Source organism: Neltuma alba, unplaced genomic scaffold, assembly GCF_004799145.2.
Source record: "Neltuma alba isolate B1F8T4 unplaced genomic scaffold, ASM479914v2 tig00007189_pilon, whole genome shotgun sequence".
NCBI classification, from domain to species: Eukaryota; Viridiplantae; Streptophyta; class Magnoliopsida; order Fabales; family Fabaceae; genus Neltuma; species Neltuma alba.
In genome coordinates, this window is record NW_021634704.1 from 15,535 (window position 1) to 34,754 (window position 19,220).

At 34.5% G+C, this 19,220-nt stretch overlaps 2 protein-coding genes and 1 long non-coding RNA gene across 3 annotated transcripts; 1 reads left to right on the top strand and 2 right to left on the bottom strand.

Annotated features, from left to right (window-relative positions):
• The first annotated feature begins 408 nt into the window (after window positions 1-408).
• LOC114751977 (uncharacterized) lies at window positions 409-2,158 on the top strand. Its single transcript, XM_028940685.1, has 5 exons — window positions 409-549; window positions 756-910; window positions 1,579-1,646; window positions 1,745-1,843; window positions 1,917-2,158. The coding sequence occupies exons 1-5, from the start codon at window positions 443-445 to the stop codon at window positions 1,974-1,976; spliced, it is 489 nt and encodes a 162-aa protein (XP_028796518.1). The 5' UTR covers window positions 409-442; the 3' UTR covers window positions 1,977-2,158.
• A 2,063-nt stretch (window positions 2,159-4,221) lies between these two features.
• Window positions 4,222-17,915, bottom strand: LOC114751978 (protein ALWAYS EARLY 3-like). Its single transcript, XM_028940687.1, is given in 22 exon segments — window positions 4,222-4,810; window positions 5,134-5,430; window positions 5,818-6,033; window positions 6,170-6,313; window positions 6,434-6,595; window positions 8,259-8,492; window positions 9,169-9,428; window positions 9,431-9,450; window positions 9,552-9,730; window positions 9,816-10,091; window positions 10,536-10,586; window positions 11,029-11,240; window positions 11,587-11,661; window positions 12,530-12,911; window positions 12,990-13,249; window positions 13,562-13,751; window positions 14,186-14,263; window positions 14,904-14,966; window positions 15,313-15,411; window positions 16,694-16,746; window positions 16,749-16,842; window positions 17,837-17,915. Coding segments are annotated over 21 exon segments (3,501 nt in total). The 5' UTR covers window positions 16,825-16,842; window positions 17,837-17,915; the 3' UTR covers window positions 4,222-4,636.
• LOC114751974 (uncharacterized) lies at window positions 10,070-11,061 on the bottom strand. The gene is made up of 3 exons (XR_003740786.1): window positions 11,029-11,061; window positions 10,536-10,586; window positions 10,070-10,091 (listed from the first exon to the last, which is right to left on the bottom strand). It is a non-coding gene; the product is annotated as an uncharacterized LOC114751974 (long non-coding RNA).
• Window positions 17,916-19,220: the final 1,305 nt, after the last annotated feature.

Below are 19,220 nucleotides of genomic sequence, written 5' to 3' on the forward strand. Positions count from 1 at the left end.
TGTGGCAGTTGCACTTTTTTTTTTTTAATTAGTGTTACCCCTTTTTTGTATATCCCCAAAAAAAAATGCTTACCCCTCCTTAATTGCAACAAGTTGTTGTCATGATTAATGATTTTAATTCTTGGACATTATTATCATCATTAATTTCAAGGAAAAGGCAAAATATAAAAAAAATAAATTTTTTTTTTTAAAATTTAAAGCTATCAACGGCTATTTTCTTACCAGGAGAAGTATTTATATTTATTTATAAAATTGGCAGTATGGAGTCATTGGATTACTTCAATGGTGGAGATATGAGCAAATAAGATCTGCTCGCCCCACGGGATCGTTGCTCTGAAACGGTGCCGTATAAGGCCTCACTCGGATTTAATTTTACTCATTTGCCCAAACGAGCCGGCACTGCTCTGGTCGGATTGTTGAGGGCGGCCGGGAGAGCCAGAGAATGGTCAAAGAGATCGAAACTCTAAGCGAAGATGAAAGACGCGCGCTTAGAGGCAGTAAATTCGCTCCTCTTCCTTCTCTATCTCGCACTTCCAGTTCTCAGCCCAGGTTTTTTCATCTTCCTCTTCTACCCTCTCCCTTTTTTCCCTTCAGAATTATGCTGACATTAACTGTTGATCGAGTTTTGTTGTTTAAAAGGGGAAAAAATCTGTTGTTCGGATTCGTCGTTTATTGATTCCCTTTTCTCTGGCACCTTGAGATTATGTTGTTCTGATATTGACTTTTTTTGGCCGAATTCTAATATGCCCATGAAGATTGGCTCATCCTGGTGGACCGGTGACCACAAACAAAGCGGCGGCATTAGCAAAGTTTCTTGAGAGAAAACTGAAGGAGCCTGATGGTTTGGCGTCTATTAACCCTGATCTTCTTGAAGTCGCTGTCAATGATGCCAAACAGACTGTTTTTGCTAGTAGGCCTTCAACTTTCGTTTTCTTTCTCCCCGTTTCCTTAGAAGGCTCGTTGTGTGTGCGTTTGGTATTAGTAGTCATCCAAGATATGTGCAAAAGTTGTGAATATGAAGATATTTAATGGAGTGCAATTTGCTTGAGTGGCATATACTGATGGGAATTAGGAACATAAGATTACTATTAATGATAGTATATAAAGGTTGGTTATTGTGATTGTACATGTTATATGAATGATAAATGAGAAGCAAATGTACAATATCTGATTATCATATATCTTTCTCGGCTTGCCATAAACTGTTTTCTGTATCCATGTCCTGTTTTAAGAAATTCATTCACTTCGATGGTCGTGAAGACATATGATTTCTGTTGATCTTGGCCTGTTTTTCTTTGATAGTGGTGGATAAATGAACCTCAATTTCTGAATCATTTCGAAAATTGTAAGATGTTTAGGGATAATATTGGGGAAATTAAAAATTTTCATGTTCGACACGTCATAACCAACTTCAATATCAATGAATATTAGATAGGACTCATATCAGATTACTATAAGTAAGTTTTTATATACTTGAGAATTTCGATTGTCTATTTGCAAAACATGACTTTTGGGGCTAATGATTAATTTTGTGCGATAGTCACCAACAGTTTTTTTTTCCCCCCTGGTTTTTAACAGCAAGCAGTACTTCGAATCCAGAAAGAATTGTCCGGCACGTAGACTCCTTTGGTAACACTGACACTGAGGTGGGGTGCTTGATTGCAAATTACTTCTAATGGTGGCTGAATATTTGTTCAGCCATCTGCTCTTGTCACTTTCTCTAATTTGTTGCTGATCTTGGCAGGATTCAGAAGGTGAGAAGAATGAACTTTCTCAAGTGAAGGAATGTAAGAAGAGAAAGAGCAAGAAGAAAAAAGACAAAAAGAGAAACAAAAAGCGGAAGGTCTTTGCTTGATATGCTTTGTTATTTGCATGTCACTCCTTACGAGTAACTAACTCGATATGTTTTGCTGCAGAAAGTTGAGGATCCTGGACTCGCTGTCGTCAAAAAGCATAAAAAGAAGTTCAAGTTCTGATTTATTCTGGTTGACAGCCGCGGATGTTGAATCTACATCCTCTTTCATGGTTTGGACATCAGACATGGTTGCCTTGTAATTTGAGGTTTATACCATGTTTCTTGTGGGTTTTCAGATGGAGGATTGAGGTCAGTGGACTTTTGCCATGAGTTCCTTACTTGGGCAGCTGAATTACAAGCAACGCACGGAGTCAGAGATACAGCTTTGGCACATTAACCTCCCAGATGATTTGCAAGATAAGATTATGAACTGTTTATTAGTCAGATTCTTTCAGGGGTTGGTGGTGTTGGCAATGTAATGGTAACTGTTCACAAATTATTAACTCATGATAGTCAAGTTGCGGGGGAGGATGCTATGTCTCAGAAACGATATACTCCTCCGGTCCTTAATATAGGACCCAGTTAGTGAGTTGGTTTTGGTCCTAAATATAAGACCTATTTCTCGTATTTATCAATTTTCTCTAAATTACCCTTATAGATATTCCCTCAACTATAATCAAGTAGAATAGAGAGAGGGAGTATTAAGAAAGATGATTATGGTGTTTTAGGAAAAATGTGTCACTTTTCTTATAATTAATTAACTTACCTAACTTCCTTAATCTAATCAAATTAGTTAAATGGGTCTTATATTAAGGACTGGAGGAGTATTTACAATGGAAAGAAATGTGAATGTGATTTTGATTTCAGTCTTAAGACATTCGACATTAGAAACCCATTGCTACGTGAGATATCACATAACTGCTTCAAAATCCGTGAATTCTAATTCTTATGTGAGATGTCTCAACTACTACTCTTCATATCTTTAATATAAGACATATTTAACTAATTTGATTAGATTAAAAAAGTTAGTTAATTATAAGAAATATGATATGTTTTTTCTAAAACATTATAATCACTTTTCTTAATATCATTTATTCCTCACTTACTTGATTATGGTTGAGAGGGTATTTATAGGAGTAGTTTAGGAAATATTAATAAATATAAAAAATAAGTCTTATTTTTAAGACTAAAATTCACCTAACAATTAGATTATATATTAAGAATAGGAAGAGTTTTTTTTTTCCCCCTGGACTTGTTATAAGATGTTACCTATGATTGGGGGTTAGATTTAGTTTTTCAAATTTATAATCTATTCAGCTAAATATCTCCATTGTTTGCATATATTAAGAGGATTTTTATTAGAGCAATCATGATTAAAAAAAATTTACAAAAATTAACTTATACTACCTCCGGTCCTTAATATAAGATCCTATTTGATTTTTATTTTGGTTCTAAATATAAGACCCCAATCCACTTTGTCTCTCATATTTATATATTTTTTTTTCAAAGTGGCCCTTCTAATAATGATAGTTCTAATCAATACACTTGATTAGTAAGGATATTTTAGGAAAAACAATACTTATTTAAGACAAATAACTAACTCAACTTACTTCCTTAATCTCCTCAAATTAGTCTACTGACTCTTATAATTAGGACTGGAGGTAGTATTTGTTATAATTAATTTAACTAACTATTTTAATATACTCAAATTAGATAAGTAATTTTTATATTAAAAACTAGAGGTAATATAAATAATTGAATCACATAGATGATAAAAATTGCTTAAATGTAATAAATATGATTAAAAATGCAAATTATTTTCAAAATATCTCATATAAATAATGGTCCGCTTACATGGATAATTAATGGAATTTGACTAATATATATTAATTAACAACATGAAAAATGATAATACATATTTTAGATAAGTTGTTGGAATTTCTTATAAATAAGAACGTGTTCTTCTCATAAATTATCTTATAGAAGAGATTGGAGGAGGTAGTTTGCAATCTAAAGGTGCTTATTTATATGTATTTCTCTTGGAAAACAATTTCTTTTCCATCATGTGGGAAAAAAAAAAAGGGACATAATATTTTAGATGAAGAAAGTCAAAGCCATTTGCCCTGTGCCTGTTGATTCAACGAATCGTTTCTATCTGATCTGTAATGATTTTCTTTCACTCCCTTCAATTCGCTTTTTTTCTTGTTTCCAAAGAATGAAAAAATGGGGAAAATATTTCCACGTCATTCAAAACACTGAAGAGCTATCTTTTTTAGACTAAACCGATCTTTAATTCCTTGAATAAAACATCTCTAGGAAGAGAAGAGACCAAGGTGTGTTTCTTTCCCTAGAGAGAACAAGAAGTTATCTAGATATAGCAATAGTTTCGCGTAGCCATACCTTTTCATGTAGCAACAACACTGATATTTAAAGTGTTTTAATCAAATATATAGATACCCCATGGGTGGTTAATCAAGGCAATTGTAGTTTAGAGTATAAAGACTTACCAAAAAAATTAAAAAGAAAAAAAAAAAGAGTAAAGTAGCACCCACTACTCTAGTGTCATTTTTCAAATGCATCCAACATTTTAATTCTATTTATGGTGCATTTAGCACCCTGATATTATTATGTGTTTTTCGTGCTTCCAGCACCCTAATCTTATTTATAATGTATCGAATATCCTAACCCATAAATAAGATTAGGGTGCTAGATGTAACTGGAAAACAACATCAAGAGATATTAGATGTGCTAGGAAAATATTGTCAGGATACTAAATGTATCATAAATAAAATTGAAGTTTAGAATGCTACTTTATCCTAATAAAAAAAAAATATGGAGAAGCTAGGTAGTTTGGGTAGGTATGAGTGCCAATATCTGATTCCTGATTATGCCCATGCATTTCTTAATCTCTTCATATATTGGAAGATTCTTTGAACAAAATGGCTGCAAACCTGTGACTGCAGAATCTAACATATGAACAACGTCGGCAGGTGGCAAAAGTCGCTCTGTACACTTCTGCAATTTGTTTTACAAAGATATGTCAGCGTGCACGTTAAGAATTTGCAACAAGATAATCAATAGTACTACCATATATTCCTTAATGCAGTAACAATCACTGTCTGGACTAGTCAGCATTTAAGTAGAGTATAACACCACACGACAAGTGAACTCCCCCCCCCCCCCCAAACTATCAACAGTAAATAATTGAATCTTCAATAGAAATTGTGAGGGGAGATTGACTTGAGATTGACCACATACAATGTTTATTAAATAGCAACAATGAAGGGGAGATTGACCACATACAAGCAGATAGCAATTTGAAGAGCCACGGAACTTGCCTGGATCATCAGCAAGGTGGCTAGACATTGAGAAATAAGTTCTGAGGGAATTTTCACTTCATTTTGATCAGATGAGCTGTTTAGCTCAGGATCTTGTGAATGATTATTTGACAAAGGCTTCGATTTACTTGCAGTCATCTGATCCTGAGAAGCTAGAGTGACATGAACAGAATCTGTGGGCATGAATTGCGAGGACAGAGCATCATGGTCATCCACTGAAAGCCGATTATTTATAAAATTAATTGACTCTTCAATTCCTTCACCCTTATCTTCTGTCTTAGTAAAAGACAACATCGCCTGCAATAATTGTTGAGAAACTGTAGTCAGAGATTGGAAAAACGATAGTGATACGACTCCTCAAGGATTAATGAAAATAGAAAGGGAATCATCTAGCAGCTGGTCATCAGTAATTCGGTATACAAACTAGTGTAAAAATGTTCACTTAATGATTGGTGAGTCAATCATCCAAATGAATCTTCACAGATGGTGATCCAACCATCCAGTTTCATCAGTGATGCAGGCAGATCTTGTGTATAAAAATAATAACACCACAAAATTTCAAGCATTTGGCATGACCAAACATATCTGCTGTATAGGGATGACTGGAGTTTAGTGTTGAGTTCACTTTAAATATGCAGTGCAGACATGCCGTAATTATTCACAAAGTGGGCACCCTTTCTATACCTGCATAGCTGCACCAACCATTCTGCGGGCTCTTCTTTTAGAACTTCCAATAATTTCAGCTATATGAGATTGAAAATTTTGGTTGTGAGAAGCTGAACAATACGAAGAGCTAGTTTGACCACCAAGATCATCCGAATTAGCTAGGGGCCTTGGTGACAAATTAGAGTTCCCCTGATATGTGTTATGCTGTCTCACGCAAAACAAGGCAGAAGAGACCTGCACAAATGAAATCCACTTAGGAAGTTGCAGATAGGTGAAGACGGAAGGAAGGAAAGATTATATGAAATTAACTGTGCAATCGTGTGTCAAATTTTTGTGCTATCGTGTGCTAATTGTTCCATGAATTTCATGCCTGCTCGTTCACTTCATTTAACTGCAACAATACTGCAGCATAATGTCTCTTAAATGGCTCTGAATCATTTAAAGAGTGGTCCCCATATTTCCGTCTTTCACATGCCTCATCATTCATTTTCTTCAGTTCAGATAGCACAATTTCCTATAAGTTCACAGCCATAAGCTCATTACTTCGATACGAATATTTGAAAGGCAGATATTTTTCCTGTATCACAACAAAGAGAAGCTTAGAGACGATGACTAATTATTCATTAGGGAGTACCTTTTTGTCAAGAGCACGAATCAGCTCAAAAACAGCATTTGTGCCAGCTTCTTTGAATGGGACATTTACATGAAAAGAAGCTTTAGAATTTGCTGACAGTAGAGCGTTACCAATCTCATTGCAAGCAACATTAGCTTGCAATTTGGAACTTGAAGAAATGCCCTGGAGAAAATAGAAAGAAAAGAAAAGGACAAATTAAACTACTCAGGAAACTTCGACAGCTCATCATAATAAAATTGGTAAGTTGATTCTACAATACAGCTGGAAGAAACATCAACAGAAACCAATCTAGTCAGATGAAAATAGAAGACATTGTTGATAATGTGAGATTGATTATTTTGGTTCTCTAAGAAACACGAATGTTTGGTCAGGAAAGTTATGAGTAAGAGGAACCTATTTTCTAGGAAAACAACAGACAGACAGACATGAACAATCAGTGTGGGGCATTTAATGGAAGGATTAAATTGTTAGGGCACCTTTGATATATGAAATGGAATGGAAAATGGAACGAAGTGATTTCTATAACGCAAAATAACCCATGTGTCCCTACTTTGAAAAAGTAAGAAAAATAAAATAATATTTAATAACGACAACAAAGATATATTAAAAATTACCCAAAAAATAAAAATAAAGGAAAAGGAATTTATTCTCTAACACAAACCAAAAGGAGCATTAGTTTTCTCAAAAAATAAGCTTAAAAATCTTTACAGCTTTGATTTTTATGGCATGAGTCTACCTGAAATCCCTTTGATGTTCATAAATTATAAATTTATGCATTACTATAACAAATTAAGTACTATAGTGAAAATAACAATCATGGAAAAGTAATACGCAGGCACGCATATATGATATTAATTAATGTCATAAAAATAGGGCAAATTAAGGCAAAAGGCACCCGGTAAAATAAAAACACAAGAGATGAGAGTTTTTTTTTTTTTTCCTCCTTTGGCTAAAGCATAGGTATTCTCCTATTGGAAGCAATCCTATTCGAGACACTATCGGGCACTGAATGTGGGTACCTCTCCCAGCGGGGATTCGAATCTTGGTTCGCCACGTTGTGAGGGACTAGCCCTTTCCGCTAGACCCAACCCCTGTTGGTAGTTTTTAAAAAATAATAATAGGATAAAGGACAGGCAGCCCACGTAGACTGACCACACAGATGAGGTGGGCATGCCAGGCTCTTGTAGTCACCTAGACTGATCACACGGCATGGGAATATATAAAGAACTGCACCAAATGCCACAAAGAACTGCACCAATTGCCATGTGGCATCTAATATTCTATATGGGGAATTTGTTTCTCGCGTAGTCAGTTCTGATATATTAGAATAGGTTGTAGCATATCGTGGTGCAAAAGCCTACTACCACGAATTGGGATTAAAAGAGATTGACAAAGTTTCTTATCTCAAGAATCAGTCACACTATTTAGCCATAAAGAATCAAATTATAAACCGGGATATACAAATCCTTATTTTGAGCTCCAAGCATGCGTAAAGTCATAATTACTGTATGAGCAGATCTCTGCATTCTGAACACAGTTAACTACGCTTTACTGAAAATTTCAGATTGGAGATATCCTTACAAGGAGTTCACCAAACTTTTCATACAACTGAACTCCATTTGGTTAAAAAAAATTAGTTCGCCCTAAGGAGTCATTTGAAGAGAAGATATAAAGAGTCTTGGTGTGAGAGTTTTTAGCAATAATTAAAGAACCGATCTTCCTTTACAATAATAACCAGAGTGCAAATTACCTAACACTTCAAAGTATTTAAAACCATAAAATAAAACTAGCAGAATCTGCATTCCATCTGAATATAAATTTGTACCTGTTTCAATAAATTGTTGACGCCACGAGCTGAGGGAGTTATATGAAGAGCATCAACATGATCTAAGTTCCCACTGGGGTACAATATTCTGTGCTCCATAATCTTTCCTCGTTTCAGTTTCCCATTAAGGTGGAACTCAATAAGGTTGCCATCTAGTTTAGCAGGAATCACATTGTGCCTTATCAGAGATGCTGGCATATTTTCAAAAGGATTCAGAGGCATGCAGTCAATATCCTGCCATATAAAAATACTTTCGTGAAATTATTCTTTTATTACTGAAAATTAGAAATAATAAAACAAGGGGGAAAAGTTGAAGAAAGAAGTTTCGTGGAGAAAATTCAGTGAAACAGCCTCTACAATGTGTGATTATGCATTTAATATGAAAAAAAATTCATTAACATTAGATAGATCGCAGCAATAAAATTCACTATCTTTTACATATTCTGACACGGATTGATAGCATTTCAAGATGTTAAAGAAATTTGAGCCATTGTGGAAAAAAGTATTCAGCGCATATGCAATTCATGACCAATATTCTGACGTAAAAAACAAGTACAGATAAGTTCCTTCAGGGTTACAGTCTGTTCAACATCACTAGATATTACATCCTTTGACCTGGTTCCACAATTCATAAACGTCAATAGTCAGGCATCTTTGCAAAGAATTAAATTGAGGCAACTCAAGAAAAGCCCAATTTTGGAATTTTTTTTCCATGCATAAAATGTCAAAGTTAAAAATTATTTCAGAAGACCTACTAAGGAAGAATAGGAAAATAATATTGAGGGATTAGTAATTATTTATAACTTATAAGCTAGAGATTAAGGAAAAGAATGGGAACTAGAAATCAATTAATTGGTTTGAATTTAGTTATCCTTTTGTCAATTAATTAAAGCAGTTAAGCAAAGAATACCATGACTAATTCAACCCCCAGTTCAGGCTGGTCAAATTGAACCTGACATGAACAGTTGTCAACAGTTAGTATACTCCCATCATGAATCTCTCTCGTCTTTGGGTGAATGGCAATGACACGCTGTCCAACAATTAAAGGCCTGGCCAAATCAGTTGGAAGGCAATCCCTGGTACCAGCAAGAAGTTCTGCATAATGTGCCCTAACTGAGTCCCGGTATTGATTTAACTTCGATTTTTCTTCTATCAAAAATTGCTCAGAAATCTCCGGGGTCTGCCAAGAGAACTGCACAAGAGTAACAAACACATGAAATACCTTGAGACTTTAACAAGAATGAGACAATAGTATAGCAGCAAATACAAATAGGATCACTTGGGACAAAATACCTCCTAATGACTCCCCACTCTACACGAGTCAGTCTAGGAACATGCCCCAATCCAACATGGTCCAAGTACTCCATGAACTCCCTTTTTGCAAACCATGGGTAATCTATAGCACTGTAAAACCACTCAAAAGTGCACCATCGCCGTATTTGATGTGAAGACAGGCAATTAATAAGCTTTTCCTGCAATAATGGAAAAAAAAAAATCTTTGAAATCAGATTGAAAAATTAAGTCAACATCCATTTACATAAATGATGGATAATCAACCTTGTGGCTTGATACACTATTCTGGAGAATGGGTTTTCTATGTTGACCACTAAAAATACTTTCTGGCACCTTTATATCTTGTTCTACCATTGGTTTTGGTTTCTCCATCTTTCTTCTATGCCTTCCTTTGTTTGCTAAACCAACTTTATCTGTAGATGAAACTTCTATGGGTAATAGCAGAGAATCATCCCTTCTTCCTTTGTCCTCATTACTTGAAGACATCATTCCTGGGAGTTGCACCTTTGTCCTCATTGTAAGATTGTCACTTATCATCCTCTGTCCAAAATATTACAGCCATCTCCAAGATTGGAATCAAGCAAAACACTAAATTGCATTGAAAAATGGACTAAAATTTCAAACACTTGTGACATACTCCCTCCAGTCTTATTTATAAGCTTCAAATTTAGAGATAAGTGTGTTCCATTTTATGAGCTGGGATTTTTTTTTTAACATTTACTGCATTTTTTCTGATTTTGCCCTTAATGACTTTTTTTTTTTTTTGGGTCTCTCCTTTATCATACTCTCTCTTATCACATTTCCCCGCACGTCCTCTTTCATCATCTTTCTCATTTATTATGAGGGCATATTTGGAAACAAAACTATATTTCTTACCTATTTATTGCTTTTAACTAATGGTTCATTATCTGTAAATTAGTTATTTGAAGCTTATAATAAGAACCTGAGGGAGTACTTAATATACTAGCAGGAATAGCTGCATACCTTGATCTTCTGTGAACCACTTAAATGAGAACTGGTTTGAGTTTCGTCATTCTGCAATAAGATCCAAGCTTACTTGCATATTTAATGTCAAACATCAAACAAGAGATATAGAGGAATAATAGCTATTAAAAAATAGTCTTCATAGCACTTTGATGTGTCCAACTTTGAAAAGTTTGCATTTTGGTCCTTCTAGATTTAGTGTGTTTGGCGATTTGAAAACTTTTTTGCTGACATGTTGATATCTTTGCTGAGGAAAAGATGACCAGGAAGGCATCCAGTCAGCAGAAAGGGTGCCACGCCAGCAGCATACAGACAGAGGGACTTAATAGCACCAATTTGCCAATTCAAAGGGATGCCTTGTTCAAATTGATACTAGGGGTACCAAATTGAAGCTTCTCAAATGCAAGGGGGACAAAAACTCTAATTTAAGACTAAAGATAAAAAAAATAAAAATAAAACTACAACTAAAGGCTAGAATTTTGTTGATACTTACTTTCAATATTGAAGGTGTTTGTCTTCTCTTCCTTTTTCTAGCATCAAGGTGGAAGGTGCCCTTTTCTTGAGGAACAAAAACTTCATTACCAGGAGAAACCAAACTTAATTTACCTAAAGCAGTGCTTTCATCACTCACAATCGTATGATGGGTTTCCACTTTAGACTCATCAACAGCTCCTTGGTTTTCTTCCCTCACCCGCACAAGTGACTCTAAACAAACAGAAAGCAGCATATTAGAGGATCTAAACTCTCAAAATATGATGAAAGCAAATAGGTATTTGTAAACAATGCCAAATTATAAATTGAAAATCAGAATTGTATGAATATCCAAGAGTATACAGCATGAACGAACTATGATAGAAAGGAACCAAGGGCTAATAAAAAAACTGACTGAGAAAAGCATGAAAACCATGAGACAACACTCAGAATGCACAACAGTAAACAACATAGTCCTTGTAAGAATCTAATTTATTTTGAAATCACCCTTGTGTGGAAGAAGCAAAGAATAGTTAGATGAAACTGCATAAAATTATTGGTGAAGACTTAAATGTCATACCGGGGTCAGGGTTTGCGACTGGCATCATCAAAGATAGATCAGCCAAGGCTTTCAAAGCATCAAAAGAACCTTCATCTACAAAAGGAGGAAAAAAGATAAATGCGTAACACCATACTTCAAATTGGAACCAAAAGTGCACACTTTAAGACAAACTAATATTAAGCAAATGATGAAAATAAAAACACAACGTAAAAACATTCTCATTCAAATAAGTTTTATGTCTTACTTTCAAATAATTAGACAAAATTTATGGTCCATTTGATTGGAGGGATTTGGAGGGGGAAGGAGGGATTTTACTCCACTTCCTCATTTGGTCCAAAATGTTATCCCTCCCCTCCAAAAGTGGGGGAATTTGGAGGGGAGGGGCCCAGCCCCATTTTATTATGACTAAGTTAACCTCATTGTTTAATGATATTCTCGTATTGCCTTTATGTGTAACTTAATGAACTCACCTTCACAGGTGATCTATTCAAATACAAAAATTTGCTATATCTTTCTTCTGCATTCTCTGATCACAGATAACAATGGCAATTTTATATTCTCTCAGTAACCAGAGCACAAACTTTTGATTCCCTCTTCTATTTTATGGAACATATAAAGAAGAAGAAGAGACTATACATCTTTACCCAGCAGCACCTACTATGGACAATGTAACAAAATATCATCTATTTCTCATTATTTTCCTATTTCTTAATTACATAAATAAACATTCATTCATAAGGCGAGAGCAATACTTCTATATAATCCACCGATTAAGAAGTTAGGCAATATATTAGAGTCTGAGATCCTTTGTTCAATAAACATACAACATGCTCTGAGCAGAATTTAACAGAATTCAAGTTCGAAATAACAAGCCTACTTAACAGCTACAAAAGGGAACTTAGTGAAGGAAATTATTGGAACCACAAAAATACCTTTTTTATTACAAAAGAAATAAGCTTACCTTCTTTTTCAAGCAGTACTTTTTCACTTTTCTTCCTGAGACTCTTGAAGGAGGACCTAGTACCTTTTGTGGCTGCAAATTTAATTTCAATTTTATCCTTGGTTAAATCCAGTCCTTTATCTTCGTCTGTCCCACTAGAAGCTTCCTTTAAACCATCCCAATGCTTATTCGCATTTTCTCCAAGTTCTAACTTTTTTCTGTAGTATTTTGTTCCCTTTTCTTCATTTTTTCCTCTTCTAGCTCTTCCTCTGCTGCTCTGTTGACTCAGTTTCGAAGAATAATCTCCACTGCCGCACCCTGTGCTTCCTAAACTTAATTCAGGGCTACCATCGTTCAAGTCAAAATGGCAAAATTTGGATCCTGCTACTTCCGATTTAGTGTTCTGAAAAACCATAGTTGTCCAGAGTTATTAGTTCATCTTAAAAAAATATCAGACAATACAAGCGGACAAACTACATACCTTCCTCCCATTATTCTGACAGGGTGATGACATAATACCCTTAGATTTATTGTTTGTTGAGTCCGAAACTTTGGAAGGATCACCTATTTGTAAAGCCTCCGTCAGTGCTAAAGCAATTTTATGAGCAACATCATTACTGTCAACCATTTGCCTGTAACCTTGCCTAGCAGGTGAAAAACACTTTCTGCCCATATCCTTATGAATGGAATGTGAAACAGGGACACGGGGAGTCCTTTTCCGAACAGCGTGAGAACTTAAACCTTAAAACAAAATCCCAAATAACAATAAATCATTAGATAAGAACATTGATAGAAGTCCCTTTTAAATATAAAAATAGACATTAGACACTCCTTAAAATTAAGAGAGATGTAGTCTTTCCAGAATTGAAGGGGCTAACAGAAGAAAATTTGTGCCAGTGTATGTGCGACATGTTTCCAGCAGGAGGAAACATTATTCAAAGTTCCTCAATCTTAATGTAAGAATTGATGTTTTAAAAACAAACACAAGCTGAAGCAAGAGAGAAGAGAATGGAATCAAAGTAATCTTCATATGCATTCAGAATATCAACCCACCAGAATGCCTCTTCTTCAACAATGACAGGCAGCCGTCACCTGATGTAATTGAATGTGACTGAGAATGATCTGAAAAATCTCCATCTGATGCTTTATAGTTCCCATATGAACATTTCTGCTGCGAAAATTTTGGAGGCTTTTTAAATTTTTCCGTATCTTCGTTGGTTTCTTGTCCACTATCACTTCCTCCCTGCCAATTAAAACATTCATATTATATTTGCATTTTATCGTTTCCAAAATTTAGTCATTACCCTTTGCAAATCCCAAGCCTTTTATAAAGTACACAATTATTTCTAAAAGTAACAGCACTAGCAATACAATTTATGATCTCATGAGTGATTTGTTTATCATGGTATGGGAGGGCTTACAGATCAGTGAGCTGACTGGACAATAACCCTATACAATTATTATTAAGTAAAAGGCAATCCTCGTATATTAAAAATACTAGAGGAAACAAAGAACATGTGAAAAGAACTGAAATAAAGGGTGAGAGAATCACCTATATCATAGCTGGAGGCAAGGTCAATTAGGAAACAGAACCTCAAACCAACCACAAGAATGTTACAGAAAAAGTAATGCCCGAGTAAATATTCAATGTAGCTTTAAGTTGAAATTCAATCTTACCAGTACACTATAGTGATCGGTCATCATTGCTATGAGTCCAACTACAGAAGCAGTGCCCTCTGGAAGAGACAAGTATGCCTGAAAATAAACCCAGAACAATCTTGGTTTCAAAACAATATACAAATTAAGCAAAACCCAGTATATCAAAATGTGATATTATGCATCACCAAATAACACAAACTAGTGAAACTTAATTGAAAAATGAAACAATTTTTGTCCACAAAAAGCGCAACAGGGAGGATTCCTTTATCATAATGAAGGTTCGCTTGAAGCAATATTTCCTTGCACATCATTAACTACTTCGTTTGTTTGCAATAATTGCATCTATGAGCTGGTTGCCAGCAATTAGACCTTTTTTGTTTTAATCAACCCATAAACTTTAGGATAGGAGAAGAAAAGAAAGAATAACAAGCCAGAGGCATAATATATGAGATAAAACGTAACTACTAATTAGTAACAAAAAATATTAAAATGAAAAAAGTATTACTACTCTGATTTTAAGAAACAAAGAAATAGAAATATTCAATTTCATCTGCTAATTTATTTCCTATTTCATATGATTATTTTGGGAAGATAAATTTACACAAACCAAGGCCAAGACTTCTTAATCAGCTTCTATATGTGACTGCGTGGTATGTTTTAGAATCAGTGTCGGTGTGATATGCATTTAGCAATGTGTACAAGTTAATCAGCATGTCTAGAATATTGCTGCACCTACTCGATTCATAGAGTACAGAGCTTCTACCATTTCCAAAGACCTATGATACACTGCAGCAGCCACCTGTAAGCAAAGGAGAAAATTTTTGGTACAGGACAGAATGTCAGACAATGATAGTTTGCTGAAAAAGGTAGATTCACACAGCTAGATACATGCCAATGGCTTTGTAGCCTCCTGGCATAAAACCTCCTCCGTAGGTGGGAGGTTGTATCTCAGGCCATTTTTGCCTGTCCCTCTAATTTTATTAAAAAAAAAAAAAATCATTAGATACATGCTTGAGCCAGCAACTTTACATGCAATTAGGCAATGTCAAGTGCAGGCATACCGCTTTTATAGTAAACAAAAATTCCACCTTTCATTCCAACCTGATTTAATAACTAGCACCTCATCACTGAAAAACTAAACTAACCTTCTTCCAGTCTTTCCCATATTTACGGTAAGCATCATAGAAACGCTCAAGCTCCTCCTTACTCCATTTTGGTCCTAACATGTCAGCCAATTTTCTCTTCTGTGTATCATTGAAAAGTAATTACGAAATTTGTGAGAAAGCAAAAAATGCTGAGCCAAATTTAATACGTTACTTCTTTCTCTTAACTTAGAAAAATCCCAAGGAGACACCAGAAAAACTGTTATGATGACAACTTCTTTTTATTTTCATTGGCAAGAGTCATAGAGGAGAAGGGATGAAAGAAAAGGGGGAAAGGCCTGATACCAACCTAACTTCTAAGATCCTTTAAAATGAGCCCCAACTTTATAACACATAAGCAATATGCATGCATAAATGCACTTTGAATGCAGCCATTGAGAGTAGGAAATGAAATTGCTATACACTGAAAAACCAGAGTATTAAAGCACAACTTTTGTGCTATGTTATGTTCCACTACTACAATGGATTAAACTGGCAGCAAATCCCTTCAAGTGAAAGTCCTTTGGGCTTAAAGCTTGGATTACAAACAGGGCCTCCATATGCCGTATCAAAATTGATTTAATTTCAGACAATGGGCTCGGCGTGATCATGTGAGACTCTGATACCATGTTTATGGTGCATGTGCAAAGAGGTTGGCAAAGTTTGCTAAGCTGATTAGTCTTTCTTGCTTATATTGGCCCTTGTGTGATGTTTTCTTTTAGCTTCTTCGTATGTAAATCTAATCTATTCTTAATAACATTGTCAAATATCTATAAACAAAATTAATTAATATTGAGCAACATCACAAAGAGTACATCCACATACATCATCGAATTGCTCTTGTAATTAGGTGCTTTGGCATTACTATTGGAATTTATCTTCCAGTTATAAGCAATTCAATAATATTCAGCAATTCAAAAGCACAAAATGGTCATAGTTGATGGATCCGCACATCAAAAGTTAATCATATAACCTGTCTCAAAATCTGACCAGCTACACAAATAATGTTCAGAGCATTATTATTTTGGATTAAACTCAATGTCTAATCTCGCATGAATTAAAAGTTAGGATCACCAGAATGGCATCAAAAGTCAAGCAATTTGTTAAGCGAAAAATACTAATGCAGAAATATAGAAATAGTATTAAAAACCCAACACTGGCATCTATATATAAGTGAGACTCTTCCTTACTAACGTACTATTGTGTGTGAACGCATGTAACCAAAACAAGATATACAGTAGCCTAAATAGAAAGCTCAACAAAAAAAGCACCAATATGCAAGTTAGACACCAAACTTTAACATATATGATGTTCTTCCTTATTGTAAATGAAGTTATGCGTAACGAGAAAAATTCTTTGTGAATCATTTTAGCACCAATCATACCTTCTGAATGCCAGGACTACCCTGTGCCCTAGTCTTGTTAACATTCTCTCTATTTTTTCTTCATAAGATACAGCTTCACGAATATTTGAAAATCTCTTAGTGACACTTTTGGATTTTCTAGATGGAGCCATGAGTAGTGCCTTGGTTTTCTGAAATTACCAGAAAGACAAATTACGAAAATCACAATTTTCAAAAGAATTAAGATAAAATGAAGTAGATATAGACTACAACAACAATTGATAAAAAGGCAACAAAAAAAAATCAGCTGCACACTGCCGCACTAAACACATGGAGAATCAATGTAAAGAATATTTGTACTTCAGAATCTAATGTTTGTTGCAGATGAACAACGAATGAAACAGGTTAGTGTTTATTCATGAGAAATCACAAGTTCGAAACTAGAAGTTGCTTCCCACGGATCAATGAAAGAGTACCAGCTAATGACGGGTAGAGAATATTTAATAGGCAGGCAGTTGCCTTCACACGACCCAAACAACATAGTTTGAAATACTGAACATATAATCAGCAATTCGGGGCCACACCAAAGGATTCATGATAAACAAAAATTAGATACAAAAAGTTGAAACGCCCTTGTCCAAGTTACGTAACCAGTTTATGTGTCACTTATGTAGAAAATATTTGTCTCTCTAATAAAAGATCAAATGACAGCAGAGGAAGCACATATTGAAGTTTCAATGCCAAGTCCGAACTGAGAATCGAGATAGAAAAATTACTACTCATCGAGTTGAAAAAGAGAAGAAAGGATCACGGCTACACTAAATTTGGCAGCAGAGAAACAAGTAGAAGGAGAAAAGTTGCGGCATGTTGGAGAAAGAAAATCATAAACACGACCAAATTGCATACAGCTTTCAACAAATCATCCCTCTGGTCGAAACGCTGCCTTGTACTTCAGTTTACGTCCATGAAGAAACTGAAACCAGCGCGAAATTCTAAATTCAGAAAATTTTCCTTTTATTCCTCTCGATCTAAGTTTTCTCTGCAACCATATCAGACTATAGCAACCCAGAAAATCTTCAAGAATTGAAGTTTTCGACTCTGACAGACCAGAAAGTCCTGTTTCCCGAATCACTGAAACGAATTGAACATGGAAGAAAATTGAGCATCAACAAAATGCAAGCTCACCTATAGGGCGAGCCTTTACATGATGAATCAAAGATTCGAAACAAAGCTGTTAGATTAGAAAGCGATCAAGTGGCGGGAGAAACTAGTGACATTGACAGTACTGATGATTGTTTGATTGGTAGAAAAACCGCGATGGGGTGTCGTGTCGGAGTCTGGGGTGTTAATTAATTCATAATTAATAATCATTAACAGTAATAAATTCCACGTCATAACCGCGAAACTGGGGAAAAAAATACTCGTATATATCAATATCAATATTATTATTAACATACTAACTCTTAATCTGCTCCCTGATGAAAATAATAATAATAATAAGATCTACTTAATTAATTTGAATAAATTAAGAAAATTAATTAAAGTTGTTTATTTTTAATGAACATGGGTTAAAATATCAAAAACACTTTTCGCAAAACAAGATAAACTCCTCTGTATATTTACTTCGTAGACTGTAAAAGCACTTTTAAAATTATGGTTTAGTTTCTACCCAAACACCCCCTAAGTGTATTAAATATAATATCATATCATGAAATCTTTATCATGTGTAACTACTACAATAACTCTCTTTAAAAAATAGATAAATATGAGAGACAGAGTGGATTGAGATCTATATTTAAAACCAAGTTAAACGTCAAATAAGCTTTTATTTAAGGATAAAGGTAATATAAAATAGGGAGAATTATAATAAAGTCCCATAAGAAGAAAATAACTACCAAAATAATACTACTCCGGTCCTTAATATAAGATCCTTTTTTACTTTATTTTGATCCTAAATATAAGACCCCAGTCCACTTTGTCTTTCATATTTATACATTTTTTTCTAAAGTAGCCCTTCTAATAATAAGAGTTCTAGTCAATACACTTGATTAGCAAGGATATTTTAGAAAACAACACCTATTTAGGACAAATAACTAACTCAACTTACTTCCTTAACTCCTCAAATTAATCAACTAGCTCTTATAATTAGGACCGGAGGTAGTATATGAGAAGTTGTTATTTCCTCCGGCAAACTAAAATTACCCCTTCTAATGCTATTTATAAGATTCAAATTTAAAAACGTGTATGGTTATTTCATAAGTTTCTATTTGATGTTTGTTTTAATATTTAATGCACTTTTATCAATTTTACCTCCTAGTTATTTATTCTCTCTCCTTTCCATAATCTTTTTTTATCATATTTTCTCACACATTCTCTTTCATCATTTTTTTAATTTATTACAATGGCATATTTAAAAATAAAAGTATATATCTAACTTATATATTATTTTTAATTTATTTTAACTGTTTATTGTGAAGTAATTATTTAAAACTTATATTATCATTTAGATTTTTTTTTGGGTAATTATGCTCATTTGCTGACACTGGAGGTCAATTCTTCTATAAAATAT